The 19,008-nt window shown below is 43.1% G+C and overlaps 1 protein-coding gene across 1 annotated transcript in view; it reads right to left on the reverse strand.

Annotated features, from left to right (window-relative positions):
* Window positions 1–1,462: 1,462 nt before the first annotated feature.
* Window positions 1,463–19,008, reverse strand: part of LOC134403175 (putative lysosomal acid lipase/cholesteryl ester hydrolase) — a 72,702-nt gene continuing 55,156 nt past the window's right edge. Inside the window, exons 11-15 of the mRNA XM_063133283.1 lie at window positions 10,046–10,094; window positions 8,386–8,532; window positions 6,373–6,444; window positions 4,245–4,310; window positions 1,463–1,832 (exon numbers count right to left, since the gene is read on the reverse strand). Of these exons, the coding sequence (XP_062989353.1) occupies window positions 1,599–1,832; window positions 4,245–4,310; window positions 6,373–6,444; window positions 8,386–8,532; window positions 10,046–10,094 (568 nt within the window). The 3' untranslated portion in view covers window positions 1,463–1,598. The remainder of the gene's footprint in view (window positions 1,833–4,244; window positions 4,311–6,372; window positions 6,445–8,385; window positions 8,533–10,045; window positions 10,095–19,008) is intronic.

Here is a 19,008-nt window from a genome sequence, read left to right on the forward strand (position 1 = left end):
TCCCAATTCAAGGTGCCAGTTTTAACCTATAAAGCCTTACATGACTTGGTACCACAATAGCTGATGAAACACCTCTCCCGACATGAACCTACCTGTACACTACACTCAACACCTAAGGCCCTCCTCCGTGTGCCTACTCCAAGGGAAACTCAGAGGATGGCAACAAGGGAGAGGGGCTTTTCAGTGGTGCCCCCCCCCAATTATGGAATGATCTCCCCAATGAGGCTCATCTGGTGCCAACATTATTATCTTTTCGGCGCCAGGTCACAATTTTTCTCTTCTCCCAGGCATTTAACAGCATACGTTGTGTGTGTTTTCCACAACTGACCCCAGAATAGTTGTTTTTAAATGGATATTGTCTGTTTTTATGGTTTTTAATTTTGTATAATGTTCACTGTTTTTAATCTTTGTAAACTGCCCAGAGAGCTTCAGCTATAGGGAGGTATATAAATGTAAGAAATAATAATAATTAGAATGAATCTACACTTTTTGTTGTTTTGTCAGATTATGTCCCACAATCATCTGCTGCATTTCACAGCACCACCCAAGTGGCCCTCTTGATTAGGGACTTATTTCAAGTTCCATTGCTAGTAAGGACTACTTCATGAAAGAACCCACTATTTCTGTATTGTACCTTGCAAGGCCTACACAGTTATCAGATGGAACAATTTAAGTTCCCCCGCCCCCCAAGAATAGTCAGCCTAAGCTTAACTCATGAATATGCCACCTTTTAGGTAGGGTCCCAAATTCCTGATTTAAACTGCCCAGACATTCACATGTAAGTTCTCCAACCTGCTGTTTCAAGGGGCAAACCAATGAACCTACCCTTGAAAAGGAGGACTCTAACCCAATGGCTTAAGCAGCAGCCTGGATATCTCATTCTCAAAAGTTGACCACTGATAAGGAAGGCTTTGAAAGTGCTGTTTCAATTAAGAGCTACAGTCCAGTCATCTCTGGAAGAAATTTAGCTGTTGTGAAAGGCTGAGGCTCCATTACCTCCAAATAATTCTACTTATCCAGGAAGGGTCTGTAGCTTTCCATGTGAAGCTACAAGCTTGATTCTTCCCTGCTGATGGATTTATTTTTGAGATGTGCCTCCAATGTGCCACTTCAAGTGGCAAATATCAGCCCTTACCGTCCAGTGGAACTACTCATAAGTCATTCTGTGACTGCTTGATTCATTAAGCCCAGCAGGAGCAAAACATGAGGGCAAAAGGAGGAATGAGGTTTTCCAGCTGCCGAACGCCTTTCCCCTTGTACATGGCTTAGGACTGTACATTGATGGTGCTATATAAATAAATAAATAATAATAATAATAATATAAATCACACGAGTGAACTCAGTAGATGGAAAACATGCTACAGGTAGTTACAAAACCACCCTTGCTTTGTAACTAGTGATGTAATGTATTTCAATGAATTTATGATATAAACAGACAGGACATACTATGAAATGCCGTGCTTATATTAATTTCTGTCTTGCGTCCCACTGCAAATATACAAAGTTTTCAAAGAAAAAAAGGAGGACGAACTGCAAGATCAGCAATTTGAAACAAACCCATATAAGAATTAAAAGAGAATTCTCAATCCCATATAGTTTCACAGTTTTTTCTCCATCAGGCCAAGGACTTTGGCATACATCCGGAGATCAGCGTTAAGGCCCCAAATGTAGTCCCAGTGGTTCCAGTCTGGAAATTCCTTGTAATGAATGAGATTTGTGATTCGAGACCATAACTGCGCAACTTCCTTTGGCTGGCAAATCCAGTCCTGTCCCCTGCTCCACATAGCAATTGGCACAGTGATCTCTTCTATCCTGTAGAAGGGTGGAGTCATCTGTGAAAAAGAATATAACATGTGAAAAAGCTAGAGATATCACTGAAATGTAACCTAAAGCACATTTGGAGATTCTTCCTCATGTAAAGCAACCAAGGAATTTCAAAGAATATCCACTGTGTTTTTATAGAATATTTTACATACAATGGCAAGGGATATAACTCAGAGATGTGTATTTATGTGTGTCGAATTGCCTGTATGCAGCATGGTCAGTTTACTTTGTAGCTGGGACAGCTTCACCTTCTCCCTCTTTTTCTTCCATCTAAACAGCATACTTTTTTTTCAATTCAGAGCAATTCTCTTGCATTGTTATTAGCGATTTGTAGAATTTCTAATGCAGCAATCAAACACCTGCTTTGCATGGGTGTAACTCCTCTACTGTCTAGGACTGCACTATAAATGCGCAATCCGATCCATGGTTAGACAGGGGGGAAATGCTACAACTCCCAACATCCCCAGCCAGCCACACAGGATGTTTTTCTGTCTAACCATGCATAGGGTTGCACCCTAAATTGCTTTTCTATTAAGCAATTCCATGAATCATATTTGCTGCCATTTGTGCAGCGAAAAGACTGCGAAAGGATCTACACTACTGCTTTTAAAATGGTTAATAACAGTAGTGACAACTGTTGGGGCCCAGGACACACTCCAGATACAGTTTTCAAAATGTTTTCAAAGTGTCGTATCCTGTTTGGTGTAGATCTGCATTGCAAACATAGCACTGTGCTGAGAGAGCTCTAGAACCCTTGAACTTATATCACTGTTAGGTTGCTACTGCATCTTATGAGCCTGGCTGAGTTATTTCTTCATCTGAAACAAGTAGATAATTTCCTAAGGATCATGTGACAGTAATAGTACTGTCTGATATGATTGATTGATTGATTGATTGATTTAACAGATTTCTAGCCCACTTTTCAGAGCAAAACCATCATGAGATGGATTACAAAAAATACAAATCGTTAATCAAAGCATAAGAGCAACAGTATTTAATAGACAGATCAAAATGCCCCAGGTTCAATCCCTGGCATCTCCAGGTAGGGCAGGAAAAACTTTTGCCTGAAACGCTAGGTAACCTCTGCCAGTCAGTATTGACAATACTGGGCTAGATGGACTAGTGGTCTGACTCAATATAAGGCACAGCTCTCTAAAATTAACCAAATGCAGAGAGAAATAAATAAGTCTTTATACTCCTCCTAAAGGCAACCAAGAGGAGGCCCTATGTATTTCCTGGGATAGGGCATTCCAAACGTGTGAGGCTACCACAGAAAAGATGTGGGAGGCATCACCACCTAGGTAATTATGCTCACTGCACTGATATTATCCTTAACCAAACTGTCTTTTCTCTTCCTCAGCTCTTAATACGGCTGCATAGACGGAGGGCTCTACAGATGCTGAAGGAAAGACAAAGAGAAAACAAAGACTAGCATAGGGAGAGGTGGCTAGTTTGAGTAAACTCTCAACTAAGTAAGTGAAATGATTTTCTGGGGGAAAGTGCTCTACAATCTGGGGGACAATCCTAACAAAGTCAGCAAAATTACATCTCTGGATTCCAAACACCCAAAGGTGTAAAAAGCACAAGGACTCTCCAAGTTGGGCATGCTTTAATATTTGATGGGTTAGATTGCTTTCTTTAAGATATATCTCTTGCCAAAGTTAATATCGTTCTTCCAAAATATGGGTTGGATTCATAGTTGTGTGGAATGGAACTCTCAGCAGAGGTAATCTTCACTGATTCCCCTCACATTGCAGCCTTCAATGCCCCTAAAAAAAACCTGCTTTGGAGGGGTGTGTGGGTGTGTGTGGGTGTGTGTGGGTGTGTGTCAGAACAATGTGTCAGGTGATGTTGGGGACTGCAGAAGAAACAAGACATTGGTGGAAATTGCTGCTCCACCCCTTCCTCCAGTGGATTTCTCCACCAACAGAAGCAGCCCTTTACTTCACGGAGGGTTAATTCTGGAGCCATTCCTATGACTTGTTATATTCCGTCATCTAATCTTAAAAGACTAAGGAAATACTGTTTTGAAGTATCTTTGACTGGACAAGCATCCTAGAATAGCTGACGAGACTTTAATGAACGCTTCTAAGGTAGAAGTTATTTATTTATTTATTTATTGAAGGCAAGTTTTATGATGCAAGTTTCAGAGGAAAGAAAGTCCCACTGTAAAGAATTGGAGCAATATTTGAAGTCTGCCTTGCACATACATTGTCACCTAAAGACACAAATTGAAGTTAGAACAGTAAAGTACCATGAGATATTTCTAAGCTTTGGTCATTCATGTCTTCCGAGTCAGATAAACTTCAGCTACATTTGCAGAAGGGCTTAAATCACAAACTGGAATCTGGAAACCAGACACTTACTATTCCTTCTCATCCAAAAAAACCAAACAAACCTAAAAATCCAGTGCATCTTACCTGATTGTATTTATCTATGTTCTTTGAGCCGTAATCAAAGTAACTGAATTTCCCTGTTTTAATTGACTGGAAAATGAAACAAAATATAATAGATGTGTGAATATATTTGCCTTCTCTCTCTCTCTCTCTCTCTCTCTCTCTCTCTCTCTCTCTCTCACACACACACACACACACACACACACACACACACACACACACAGAGGGAGAGAGAGAGAGAGAGAGAGAGAGAAAGTATTTGGAAAGGGGAAATGTTTAGAGTATTTCCTAATTATTCTGCATCATTCGAAGAAGATTTTCCTACAAAGAGGAAGCACTGAACAATTGACAAGTATCCAGGTTGTAGAAATGGCACTTCTGGAAGATTCAAGCCAGCCTTCCCCTTCAGATGTTTTGGACCGACTCCCATCAGCTCCAGCCAGTATGACCACTGGTCAGCAGTGCTGGGAGTCTAAAACATCTGGAGATCATTAGGTTAGAGAAGGTTGATGTGAGTACTGCTGACTCCATGCTGGATTCATCTTCTGCTCCTTCATCCTTACAAATGTATAGTGTTGTAACAGAAGTCAGGGTCCATCTGACGTTCCTGCAAGGTAGGCTCCTGGACCAAGTGTCCTAAACTCCCAGGCAACCTGCCTTCCTAGCCCTGTCCGCAACTGGGACGAGCCAGATGTTCTGAGAATAAAGCACAAACACACATTAGGGACCAAAGCAGGTTTATTAACACCACTAAGACTAACATGTAAGGCCTTGGTCAGTAAAAGCTAAGCAGAGGGGAAAGGGACGGTTAGGGGAAGGAGGTGAGGGGAAAGGAGTGAGGAAAGAGATTAAGGGGGAAAGGCTAGCAGTTACCCCAATAAAACCATCAGTCATTCCACCACCCAGCCGCAGCGGCAGCTAACCTTGTCCACAACACCCCAACACATTAAAACATAAGAAAAACCTACCTAACCCCGAGCAGCCCCCTTTGACTGCTCGGACCTGACCTTCCCCTTGACACACGTGTCATCCAGCAAAGGAAGATGGAGACTTCCCGATACTGGACTTTTTATCCCTTTTTCGGCCACCTGGCCCCATGACCCACAGTAACCAAACGATGCCCTTCCCGGGCTTCTGGCGACCCCTCCCAACAGGAGCGAGACCCACATCTTGACAACATTTTTCCCCACAGCTGAAATTATTTGACTTCTAAGCACCCCTGATAACCCCCAGGTGCTACAGTGGGAGTTGGAAGTACCAGGCGAAGACAATCTAATTTATTATTTATTTATTTATTTATTTATTACATTTTTATACCGCCCAATAGCTGAAGCTCTCCGGGCGGTTCACAAAAATTAAAACCACAGTAAAACACCCAACAGTTTAAAACACAATTACGAAATACAGTATAAAAAGCGCAACCAGGATAAAACCACACAGCAAAGTTGATATAGGATTAAAATACAGAGTTAAAACAGTAAAATTTAAATTTAAGTTAAAATTATGTGTTAAAATACTGAGTGAATAAAAAGGCAGGCGCTCCCAGCTCTCTCCCTCCCACCCGAGCCTGGGACAGCGAAACTTGAAGCACAATGAAATACACATTCTGGTAGACACAAAAAGCAACATTAAATCAGAACAGAACTGAAATTCTTTCAGGCCCCTTGTCTTTCACATATAGTACCTAAAGTTTATAGTTTAGTCTACTTAACATACCCCAGCATACATATCAACCACCCCATCTTTTGATTACTATTCCAGAAAAAAAAATATCCCAGTGTATTGTATTTTCATTGTAATAAGAAAGATTTCTCTCCCTTCCCTTTTGTTTAACCTTTGATCCTATGTGTCGTGATTACAACTTAACAATTTATTTGTGAATGCAATATTCTGAATAGGCAGATGGTTGGTGATTAGAAGCCTGATGCTGACTTTTTGGGTGAGCCATTCCCATGGCTGAATTGGGCCATTTTGTACTGGAGACCCAGCACCTACAGCTACAGGTTGATTTTGCCTCCTTCTAATTAAGATTTTAAAAGATTGTCTAGCCCTGACCTAGAGCTTGCTTCCTTTTAATTAAATCAGGGTCATTATACTCCGTCACTGAAGGCAGAAAACATTCAACAGATATATTTCATTTGGCTGACTCTACCTGGCCCCAGTGGATGATATTTTTCACAGAAGTATAATCTGGGAATCGTGCTAGATACACATCAGACCGGCTCTGCAAGAAAAAATAATATTTTAAAGTCATTTTATTCATTTTGAAGGAGAATTTCATGCTGGGGTTGGTGTGAAATATAGTGGTTCAGTGATGTTCATCTCAAAACTATCCATGAGCTGCTATTGTAGTTGCTGAAGTGTGAAATTCACTGCTGAGGAAACACAGACTGGCAATACCTAGTAAGTGGTATACTGTTAATCAGTCAAGAGTTAGTCCTTCTTAAACAGCTACCTGACTCACACATTTGGCATGGCTAGACAAGAGGGGGTGGAGGGGGATGAACTTGCTATATCATGACCATGAGATCGTCTCCCTCGTCTACACGCAGCGGGTGTGTCCCAGGAGGAAGAGGATGTCACACCCACTTTTATTTTTAAACAAACAGAAGCTGGAGCGCTGGTGTGTAAGTGGTTTTAGCCCTGACCCCGCACCCACCCACCCCCATGGGCACGAAGCACTTGCAGAGATCCGTGCCCGGTTCCCAGCTTCTTGCATTTACTCGTGAGAAGTCGGGACTATATCAGGAAGGTAGCTCACATATCCCTCGGTCTTGGGATCATCCCATGGGAAAAACTGTGAAAACTGTATAGGGCCATAACCTGGGCAATGCAAGGATCATCCCTCCCTGCTCCTGGGATCCCCTGTGCATCATGTGGACACACAGGGACGATCCCGGGACGATCCCAGGGCATTTAACAAGGCTAAGTTTGTTTTCTAACGAACCCCAGAACTGTTGTTTTTTAAATGGATACTGATGTTTTTATACTGTTGTTTTTATGTTTCTGATGGTTTTTAAATTTTGTATACTTTTTAGTGTTTACTGTTTTAACCTTTGTGAACTGCCCAGAGAGCTTCGGCTGTGGGGTGGTATATAAATGTAATGAATAAATAAATAAATCGCCCCATCTAGCCATGCCCATTGATTTAGGCCATAGCTAGACCTAAGATTTATCCCTGGATCGTCCAGGGGTCAAACCTGTTCATCTAGGTGACGCACAGGGGATCCAGTACTCAGGCAGGGGCGAACCCTGGATGATCCCAGGATAAACCTTAGGTCTAGCTGTGGTCTCAGATTCCTAGGCTACAGTATTAGCCAGGCCAGCTCCATAGAGTTGTGCATTTTCTGGGACCTCAAATTGACGAGTAGCCCACCACTGAAACGATGTTCCATTCTCCCTTATCAGGGAGCATCCAAGAAGGCCAGAAGCAGCATAAGGTAATTTTGACTTTGCACACTGCACTTCTTCCGGTGCAATAGTATGCAAACTGGGAATTATCAGATGCCGCTTCTGGACCCAATCCAGGGGTTGGGGGACATTAGGGATCACAGCTCCTCCCCAAACCCCTCCCCCTCCACTAATGCCATGCCCCCAAGTTCATTTTGCATTTCTCCATACTGAGAGAGGCACAAAGCTCTATGCCTCTCTCTGCATGGAGAAAGGGGTTCAGCTGCCCCCTGGAAGAATGGCTCATCAAGGCAATGGCTGAACTGAGCCCTACTTAGGATGCCTTTCCCCAGCTCAATTGGGATGGTGAGTGGAGGACAAAAAGAATCTTCCTGGTTATCCCCAATCAGTGATCAAAAATAACAGCAGGGATCCCTCTGTACCTGGAGAGAGAGCAGAGTCTGAGGAGGGGTTTGAGAGGGGAAACCTTTACAGGCCAGATGCTCTGCAAGCTCCATTTGGCCCATGGGCTGGAAGTTCCGCACCATTGTTTAGCATTACAAGGATGAACTTGTGCACACATTTTCCCTTCCCTTTTCACCTGCTGTGTTGCCATAAGGAGATTTTAAAAAATAATTCATAACTTGTTAAATGGCTTTATTGTTTGATGTTGTGGTTATGGACATTTGAAATAATGTAAGCCTATTGGAGCATTGTTCTTAGAAAAGCAGAATGAATTTTAAGTAATTAAGGTTTTCCTAACACACATGAATACCTCGTTTAGATTGTCCTCATTAAATACACTGACAAGCAAAAGAGCTTGTTTGCATAACCAGTCTAGCAGCTCAGAGCTGCACTTCTGAGCCACAAAGGCTCTCAGCTTTGGGCTTAGCAGGCAAAATTCTTTCTTGCCAAATATAACCTGTAAAAATTAAGGGATTCTTTACACTGTGAATCACTGGTGTGCATGTCTTAATTCAGCAGGAGATGTGTTCTTAATTCTTATAGCTTATACATATAGAAATAACATCCATTGTTTACAATGTTTACAGCTTTTGTTGCTCTGGCTTTATTTACTTACTATGTTTATATCAAATCCCTTCCAATAAAATACAATTATAAGTCAGACACTTCATAGCCTTATGGGGAGGATATATATTGAGGAGGCTATTACCCCTATCTTCCCTGGAGAGGGGTTCAAGTATCATGAACTGTACCACTTAATATTATGTTCTCTTTGGCAGATGCTGGCTGCAGCCATTCCATTCTCTCTCGCTTCACATGAAGGTGAGCAGGTCCAGTGAGCTGGTCAGTTGGTCCAAAAGTGAAATATGCTTTGGAATTAAATGCTGCCCAGTTTGTTTCAGCAAATGGTGAATCATATTTGTCCTGAGATACTACTTCTGCATCTGACCAAAAATGATCTTGGTAGAGGATGGGCTTGTCCCCAAGCCAAGAGATGCAGTAGACCCTGAGTTGGTATGAAATTTCTCATACAGAATGGTAGTTACTTGGTCCAAAATATTACAATTTAATGTCTGGAATGGAGCAAGGTACAGTTGACAGGCCAACTGAGAACTGAAGAAACCACTGCTGTCTGGTAATGATGCATACGTTCCTCATATGGAGATTATTTCTATAGGAATGATGGCATACATCCATTAATCAGAGGGTGTGACCTGTTTCTCTGGAATCTTCAATAACCTGTGTGATTTTTTTTAGTTGGAAGTTGGGATGAGGAACAACAAAGGCAAGCTAGATCCCTCTAGTGACAGGTTCAATGTAGGCAGAGAAGGATTTAGGCCAAGGCTACTCAGGAGAGCACCATGAAGCATCTCAATGGTGAAAACTCCAACCAACCTCACAAAATACTCAAGGGAATATAGGAGGAGAGGGGAACTACCCAGGTGGCTGAGATGAAGCAGTCAGGTGCTTCCTCAGCACCTTTTTAAGATAACAGGCAAGGAAAAGCACAGATTAGTTACTTGAAGCCTGAGTGGAGTCACCCATGTCAGCTAGGTTGTGGGAGTTATGGATCTCAGGTCTCATCTTGAATCTTAGATCTTGCACTGCAATGTGCCTGTACCTGCTTCTCTTGGCACCCACCAGGTTCCTTGCCCCTCCTGGTTATGTTATTTCTTAAGGTTTTATTTTTTTAATTAAAAAATGTTTGTTTTTATTCCAGTGCCATCTTCATTAGGTTCAAAAGAATGGTTTTGTGTTTTGGAGATCAGCCTGTCTTGTATTTAGATTCTTGAGAAAATTACTTTTCTTTTAGTCTCAACAGTAAGCTTGGAAAATTAGTGTTTCTGGCCTACCATTTACTATTTTAGTTAGAAACACCAGGAGAAATCCTTTGTATTTGACATCACTGACTTTGTCATAATGTTAAATAGACCACATGAAAATGGAGAAAATACTCATTGCAAACACACCTTAAACAATGTTTCTGGCAAACATGCCAGTGATACAATGGGACTTATGCTGTAGTGCAATGTATGTGTGGGCCCCAAGGTAAAAAAAAGAAAAATATCTTAATTTTTTCAGCCAGTTTGGGGATTGTGGAAAATGCAACAAACCCTGCAAAAACAAGAGATTTTAGCATCCTGGGGGAGGAGTAATTCAATACCTGAAGGCAAAAACTTTAAAATGGATTAAAATTTATGCAAAATACAATGCTACTTAGTATGCAGATTCTCCATCTGTTGGCTGAAACCACTAGTTATCTAGTAGAAAGGAAAGAAGGAAACAGGTAATACAAGAAAAAAAATCAATGAGGATATTAGTTAGTATAGGTAGTAGGGATAGGCATTTAATAACGTAATTCCTAAAATAACAATGTTCCAAAGTTGAAACAGAAATACTGTGTTCCTCAATAGATCCAGTTTAAACTGTGTGGTAGAGTGGTGAGTGTTGTTTTTCCTCCCTCCCCATCCCATCCCATGACTCTGATGTCAACATGAAATGCACCAAACTGCTGACTTACCAGAATATCTGCAACTGACTTCAGTTACTTCATTTTCCTATGTTGTGTCAGTTTCAAACATTCCAAAGAGTTACTGCTCCTAGTGGAGTTCCTATCTGTTAAGTTTCTTTTATAGTTTCTCCATTATAACCATTCCACATTCTGACTAGTTCCACATTCCACATAGTGTATTCTTTCAAAGGGAGGTTCATGGCCAATCTAACTGGTGGGATGCAAAGGGGGTCACTGGAGGCAGAGCTGGGGGTGGGTGGGGTGTCACCAGAGGCAGAACCAAGAACACCTATAGGAGTAAGGATTGTAACCGGAAGTTCTATTATAATGGATGACCTTTATAGGGAGAACTGACGGTCTTTAGAGGAAGAAGTGATTTGAAAAGTTGTCCTTGGGTATTGGTATAGATAACCCCAGGCTTTTTAAAGAGGAAGAATTTAGCCAGGAATGTGTGTTCTAGATAGAGCAATACGGGGGGGGGGGGGGAAGCAATTTTTAGCAGAGGACACTTAAAGGCTCATTTTTTAAAAAAAGCAGTCATGGCCAGGTGAGGCGGGGGGTATAAATGAATTAAACAAGATGAGAACAAAAAATTGTTTTGCATTTTACAAACCAGCACCATGAATTTCTCCAGGCACCCAAAATAGAGAATGGAAAGATTTTTTCATAATGTATCAAAACTTAGAGTTCCATTTCCTGCTAGTTAAAAGTCCTTCCAAGAACAATGTTATTTTGAAACTGGCATATGTTATGGTTATGCAGTTGGAACTGGAATGGTTGGAACAGTTCCACAAATATAAAATTTTGGCACATCTCTAATAGGTAGTATAGAACAGACTACTGTGCGAGTGGGGGCCACTGCTGATTCCGTACCGCAAGCAGCACCCACTCAGCGGGGATTTAGTGCTTCCTTTAGAAACTGGAAACAAGTGGAAACAGCCACCAACCTGTCCTGATCCACAAACGGGCCTTTCCACTCATTTCAGAGCTTCCAAAAGGAAGTACTCAATCCCTGTTGTGCAAATGGTGGGTTCCACTTGCGGAATGGAATCAGCATGGGCTGATTGCTGAGCAGCTTGCTTGGATACTGGCCCCAGTGTAAAACTGGATGTTTTCACAACAAGTCGTTTTGATTCTCTGAGTATCTCCCTGCAGGCAAATCACTGCAGCCGGTGTATATTGTGAAACAATTAATGCAGTTCTTTTGCAAGTATCAGCATTCTGCAAGCAGCATTCTGGAGGATGAAGCCACCATTTGGCTTTTCATAAAGCTGCACTTTATGAGGGATTTTCCCCAACTTTTCCCCCCAAAGTGAGGTCACCACAGCCGGGGGAATTCCAAGGCAGATGGTGACCCCTGTTTGGTCACTAGAAGCTGGGCAGGGGGCAGGCCCTGAGAGCCAAACGCCACCAGAAAGCCTATGCTGCCACCTGCCATCGGGATTACCTGCCACCACCCCATATCAGTGAAACTGTGGGGTTTAGTGGCAATGTGGTGGTAACACTGTGCCATGAAGGCAGGGCCTGGGTATTTTTATACTGTACTAATGCTGATTTTGGATTATAATGCACTGGCAAGCCTTCCTCTGTATTTCTTGGAGATGTGGCAGTAGAAAGTGTACAGATATCGCCAAGAGAAAGCAAAAAAAAACCCCACCCTTCCTCTTCTGCATAAGATAATAATATCAGACTTCATTCTTGACATACCTATAGTGCTTCCCAGAGCATGGCCACCATAATAGATTTTCTCATGCCCAGTTTTCTGTAGAATGAAATTTATCATGGAAGGAAGGTCATAGAAGCCCATTTCATGAAAACTGAAAAGCAGAACACATCATTTAGAATTAAGTGAATTCATAGTATGGTTCATGCGCTGTGGCTTGTTGCCTCTAGAAAGCAATCCACTTCAGCTAACAGAAAAGGACAAGGTCAGGTGGTCTTCAAATACCTAATTTTTTCCCTTTAGGGAAAAAACAGAACATATTTCCCAGGGACACCTCGTTTCAGACTATAACAAAACAGATAAAGGTTATACAATCCTAAAGCATATTCACAAGGAAGCGTATTTACTAGGGGTGTGCACGGACCCCCCGCTCCGCTTCACTTGCAGATCCGCCATTTTTCGGAGCGGGTCGCTCCGCCCCGCCCCCGCTCCGCCCACTTCCGCTCCGCTCCGCTCGGAGCTCCGGATCCGGATCCGGAGCTCCGTTTTTGCCCCCCCATAGGGTTGCATTGAAAGCTAAAAAAGTAAACAACTTTTTTTCCGTTGAAGTTAGAAACCTCACGTTTGGCACCATGACACCTCATGGGCGTATACACACACACGCCAAGTTTCAAGGCAATCCCATCATCCCCTGATTTTTGGCGAATTTTTGAAAATCGGGCACCCCACACACAACATCCCTGCGAGGTGGGCAGGGGAGGAGGGAGGGAAGGCAGGCAGGCATGCAGCTGGCATTTCTGGGGGCATAAGGAAGGGAGCCAAGGATAAGCCAGTAATGCATAGAAAATGGAATAAATCAATCAATAAACAAAGGAGGGGTGGAATTAAAAGCAGCAGTGTTGCTCAATAAACAGCAAGAAGAATTAAAAAAAAAAGGCTATATCTGTCTTTTACCAGCAATAGGGGGACGTGCCCGGGGGAGGGGGAAGTAGCTGCCAGTTCAAGACAGCCACCAACAGCTCTGAGAAGAAGTAAAACGCTCACTTCAACTCATAACAGGCATTGCTCCACCACTGAAAAGTGACCATTCACTTCAACTCATGATAGGCATTGCTCCACCGTTTTACTCTCTTTGGAAGGCTCTATGGCCTTCCAGTGCAGGAGAGAGTGGGGGCACGTCCACGATGAGATGCCCTAGGGGAGCTCATCCCCTTGCACCACATCGATTCAGTTGTTCACCAAGGTTAGGGTGGGGAGCAGTGCTGTGTTTTCTATCTCTTATTCTTGGCTTAGTATATGATTTCAGGTTGTGTTTGTGCATTTGGTGGGGCTACTGTGTTAAAAAACACGGGGAAAAGCCCGTTCAGATGAAGAAAGAGAAGTTTCCCAGAATCCCAAGTTACCTGTTTTGCCTATGCCCTCCTCCAACTTTGGGATCATCATGACCGGGAGCTGACTCTGCCCCTCAGCCCTTTGAAAAAGGTATTTTTCCCGCCGATTTTTAAAAAACTTCTAGCCCGCGACCCGTACGATGCAGAAAGTTGAGAGTGGTCTCAAAATGACCCCCATCCACGACTCTCTGTGCACAAGAATTTTCAGAACGATAGCTTAAAACCCCCCCCAGTTATCCCCGATTCTTTCCCTCAATGCAATCCTATGGGCGAAAAGCCGAAACGGAGCCCCGCGGTTGACCCTATTTTTAAAAAACTTCTAGCCCGCGACCCGTACGATGCAGAAAGTTGAGAGTGGTCTCAAAATGACCCCCATCCACGACTCTCTGTGCACAAGAATTTTCAGAACGATAGCTTAAACCCCCCCCCAGTTATCCCCGATTCTTTCCCTCAATGCAATCCTATGGGCGAAAAGCCGAAACGGAGCCCCGCGGTTGACCCTATTTTTAAAAAACTTCTAGCCCGCGACCCGTACGATGCAGAAAGTTGAGAGTGGTCTCAAAATGACCCCCATCCACGACTCTCTGTGCACAAGAATTTTCAGAACGATAGCTTAAACCCCCCCCCAGTTATCCCCGATTCTTTCCCTCAATGCAATCCTATGGGCGAAAAGCCGAAACGCAGTTTGAGCCCCGCGGTTGACCCGATTTTTAAAAAAATATTGCACGTGAACCACAGCACGCAGAGAGGTGAGAGTGGTCTCAAAATGACCCCCATCCACGACTCTCTGTGCACAAGAATTTCCAGAACGATAGCTTCAAAAACAACGTAGTTATGCGCGATTATTTGCCGCAATGCAATCCTATGGCGAAATGTTTTCAAGATGGCGACCGGAGCGCTCCGACTGAACTCGGAGCTCCGAAAAATGGTCGCTTCTCTTCGCCTTGCTTCTAGGGGGTCCGCGGTCCGCTCCTACTCCGCCTCTGGGTAAGGCGGAGCAGGCCAATCCGCTACTGCTTCTACGCTCCTAATCGGAGCGGAGCACATCCCTAGTATTTACTAGAAGCAGTTTATAGAAAGAGCTGTGTGCTGTTCAGACTAAATCAACAGCATCATCGAGAGCATGACAGGTTTCCAAATTTAGATCTAAGCTCTCAGCAACCTCCAACCCCAGGTTTTGCTGAACCTAATTCTGAATCGAGACAAGAGGAGTTTGCCTGCTTCACTGCTTCTGAGTAAAAACACATAAAGGGCAAGCTACACAGTAGAAAGATTTTTTTCCTTTAAAAATCACTAGTGGGGGATCTAATTTAGATTGGGATATAGGGTACTAGCCCTATCACACCACCACCCAAAAGAATTGTGTCAGTACGTTTTCTCCTCTGACGGTAATAGCAGCTTTAGTGGATCGGGTGATTGGCAACCATCACCCAATTGGGGGGGGGGGGAACAGAACTCATAGTTCCACTCATAGAATTAAAGTTGCATGGGAAGTGTCCCTTTAGTTAAGATGAGCCACACACATAAAAAAAGTTCCACCATTATAAGCTCCAAAATTCTACTGCTTATAAAAATGACACCTGTTGTACCAATAACTTGAGCATTGGCATCTATGATCTACCTAATGAGGTCTACAATTATGAAAAATTTCCAAACAATCTGCTAAAAATTGTCACAAGTACAGCAGGATAAAAATCAACACGTTTGTAGTTTTTACTCCAAGCTGCTGTGTGGTGTAGGAGAGCCAGTGTGGTGTAGTGGCTAAAGTGTTGGACTGGGAGTCGGGTGATCTGGGCTCTAGTCCCCACTCAGCCATGGAAACCCACTGTGTGACTTTGGGCCAGTCACAGACTCTCAGCCCAGCCTACCTCACAGGGTTGTTGTGAGGACAAACAGAGAGGAGGAGGATTATGTATGCCACCTTGGGTTCCTCAGAGGAAAAAAGTGCAATGATAAATAAAGAAATAGTTCTTTCAAATGTCAGTGAAAACTGCTTATTAAGGATATTAGAGGAATCTGTCCAGGGGATGGAGCTCACTGAGCTTTCATCAGCTTGCCCCTGTCATAAATCACAGGAGTTGCAAAATAAGTGGCAGCTAGAATTGTCAATAAAAAGTCCAAGATTGGTATGCCAAAAAGTATCCATTGGGAGCCAAAGTAAACAATACTGGTCTCAGGAACAGTCAGAAGAATAGTTGAGGTCTTTCCAGGGTCAGATATAGTCCAAACAAGATCAAGGAGCTGGCAGGTATGCGACTGGAACAGAATACCAAAAACTGCAATTGCTTCTAGCAAACCCCCAGCACCTAAGGCTTTCCTTATATTGTGCTGCTGATGCCTGAGTGAGGCCAGGTGTGTTGCACTGCAGCTAGCTCCTGTGATGGGCCCCTCCCCAAACTCTCTCAGGCTCAGCTGTTCAGCCTTCCTCTGTTCAGCTGGGCTGACCCTATGAAAAGAAGGACAGGGCTCCTGTATCTTTAAAAGTTGTGTTGAAAAGGAAATTTCAGCAGGTGTTATTTGTATGGGGAACCTGGTGAAATTTCCTCTTTATCACAACAGTTGAAGTTGCAGGTGCCCTGCCCTCTTTTAAATCTGCTCACTCTAATATAGCTCCTGCAGCTTTAACTGTTGTGATGAAGAGGGAATTTCACCAGGTTCTCCATATAAACAAATGACACCTGCTGAAATTCCCTTTTCAATAGAACAGTTAAAGATACAGGAGCCCTCTTCTCCTTTTCATATGGTCACCCTAGTTCAGCACAACAGCCCCCCTCCCCCCGGCTCAACTTTGGCTTGATTTCCAATGAGCAGGCCCAACTCGATCAGCTTGCAGATTTTTACAGGTTTTTTAATTTATGTAAACAGAAATGTGTGCAAGTTATGACCAAAATTTGCCTAAATTAAAATTTGCCGAAATTGCTCACTGTAATTTGTGCACATTTCTATTTAAGTACATTTTCTTAAAAACAGGAAAAGTTCCATTTTGTGGGGAAAGCCCTGAGGCTTGGCCCATAAAGGTGAGCCAAGTCAGGTACTTGACTTGAGCTTGGTCAAGGAAGCCCCAAAGTGTCAGATATCCCTACTACTGGTGTGCTTTTTTCAGAATTGTCAAGTAGTTATACCTTGACAAACCTACCCTCATTTGGGACTGGGAGGGTGGAAGGGGTCAGTTTTGGATTGCCTTAGAAATGAGCAAAGCTGTGGTTCAATTCCTTTCTAAAGGACATTGCTGGGAAACTGTACCTCCATCACTGGTGGGCATGATAATTGGTCAACTCTTTTGGGTTAAGATTGAAAATGAAATTAACAAAATTACCAGTCAATCAATTAGTCTCGATCCAAGTCTTGCCCTTCTTAATTTATATAATGAATTCAATAATATTAATTATTTGCAAAAAGACCTGATCTCATTCTCTCTGCTGGTTGCTAAACAAGTTTTTGCCCAAAACTGAAAGTGTGACAGCTCCCTGATTTGAGTGATTGGTATGGGAGACTGTGGAACTTGGCATTATTGAAGAAACTGACTCGGCAAGTTAGACATTTAAGAGACTTGGCCAAAGTTTGCAATGCAGTTCACAAATGCATCTATTTCGGGAAACGTGCATGAGAATTCCAAAAAGCACATTTCCGAAAAGCACACAATAATGTCCATTTTTAAAAAAAAAGTCTGCTAAAAATGCACATAAAAATCCATTTAAAGGTTCACTCGGATGGAGAAGAAAATTGCAATCTGCTGCGGAAATGAGATGGAATGAATGTGAAAGTGAAAAAGTGAGAACCCAAGTGAAATTGAGTTTGACAGATTTGCCCAAATCTACCCCTCAGCACAGAATTCCAGTAATTTTCACACCAGTTGAACTTACCTGAAACCCCCAAATTCCTCTTGTTCAATTGTAAAACTTTACACGACAGGTCTCTGCAGTTTATTATTCCTGTTTGCGGAGACCTGTCACGCAAAGTTTTATAACGGATATAAGAACAAGAAAATAACAAAAATAACCTTCTATTATAAATATATATGTTTAAAAGGGTATTTATCTGATGTCATTATTAGCACTGTGTCATGTTAAAAAACCGTGACTGTGATTTTGTATATTATATATGGAAATAATATTTATTGTAAAGTGACTACTATTTGGGAGCACTTTTCTTACACAGTTTTGTTGGACAAATGGTAGTTGGCCATTAAGGACTGTGCAGCTGATATGCATCAGTTATATATTGTAAATAAATAAGGTTATTTGTTACTATTCATCACTGTATGTATATTGTGTAGTGTGTGCTTTGGGCACTTTGTATATATTGAATCATTCACACTACTGCCGCCTTCTTTTTGAATCCATGAAATCCAGGCAGAATAGGTTTTACAAAATCAGTGCATCCCTGTGTATCCATACAACAAAATAGTTACTTCACAAAAGAGTTGTGGGGGACACCTGGCAAGACACTCATATCATTGGAAGCTGGAATAACTGTCTGGAGCTGTTTGGTAATTTGTACTTTCTACAGAATATTTAGACTTGATGTTATCCATGGAATGTTTCTTATTATGTAAACATTCCTTGGATTCAGAGGGGATTTTACACTCTGCCAAATTAATGCAGAACCTAAACTCCACAAAGAAGGGGGGGGAGGTATTGTGTCTTAACTAACTATAAACATACATTCTTAAAAAAATATGAAATTTTGTAGTGAGAAAGCAATTTTCTTGTGCTACAAATTACATATAAAACTGGCATTTAAATGCATGATGCCTCCCTCAGATTCTTCTGAGGATGAAGAGGCAGGTGGCAGATCTGGGTGAGAGTCCTAGTGCAAAAGTAGCTCCAGAGTCCTCACTCCCGGATAATGACCAATGCCCTCAGGGCCGGCGCTGCCATAGAGGCAGCTCAGGCGGCGGCCTAGAGCGCCAAGCAAAGGAGGGTGCCTAGAGCGGCTTCCGGGCACGCTGTTCCAAAGCCACCTCCCTGGCCGCCCCCCAACCCCAGCGTCCTGGCTTCGAAGCCACTTCTGGCTTCGAAACCAGGACGTTGGGGTTGGGGGGCGGCAGCTTCAGAATGGCACGCCCGGAAGCCACTTGCCAGGACGCTGGGCGGGGCAGCAGCTTCAGAACGGCGTGCCCGGAAGCCACTTCTGGGCGCACCACTTCGAAGCCTCCGTCCCGCCCCCCAACCCCAGCGTTGGGGGGCAGGGTGGCAGCTTCAGAACGGAGTGCCCGGGTGCACCATTCTGAAGCCACCACCCCAACCCCCAACCCCAGAGTCCCGGCTTTGAAGCCAGGAGCAGGCGCGGGGGGCTGGGGGGGGTTCAGTATGGCGCTCCTGCCTAGGGTGCAAAATAGTCTGGCGCCAGCCCTGAATGCCCTGC

Source organism: Elgaria multicarinata, chromosome 8 (genome assembly GCF_023053635.1).
Source record: "Elgaria multicarinata webbii isolate HBS135686 ecotype San Diego chromosome 8, rElgMul1.1.pri, whole genome shotgun sequence".
Lineage (NCBI taxonomy): Eukaryota > Metazoa > Chordata > Lepidosauria > Squamata > Anguidae > Elgaria > Elgaria multicarinata.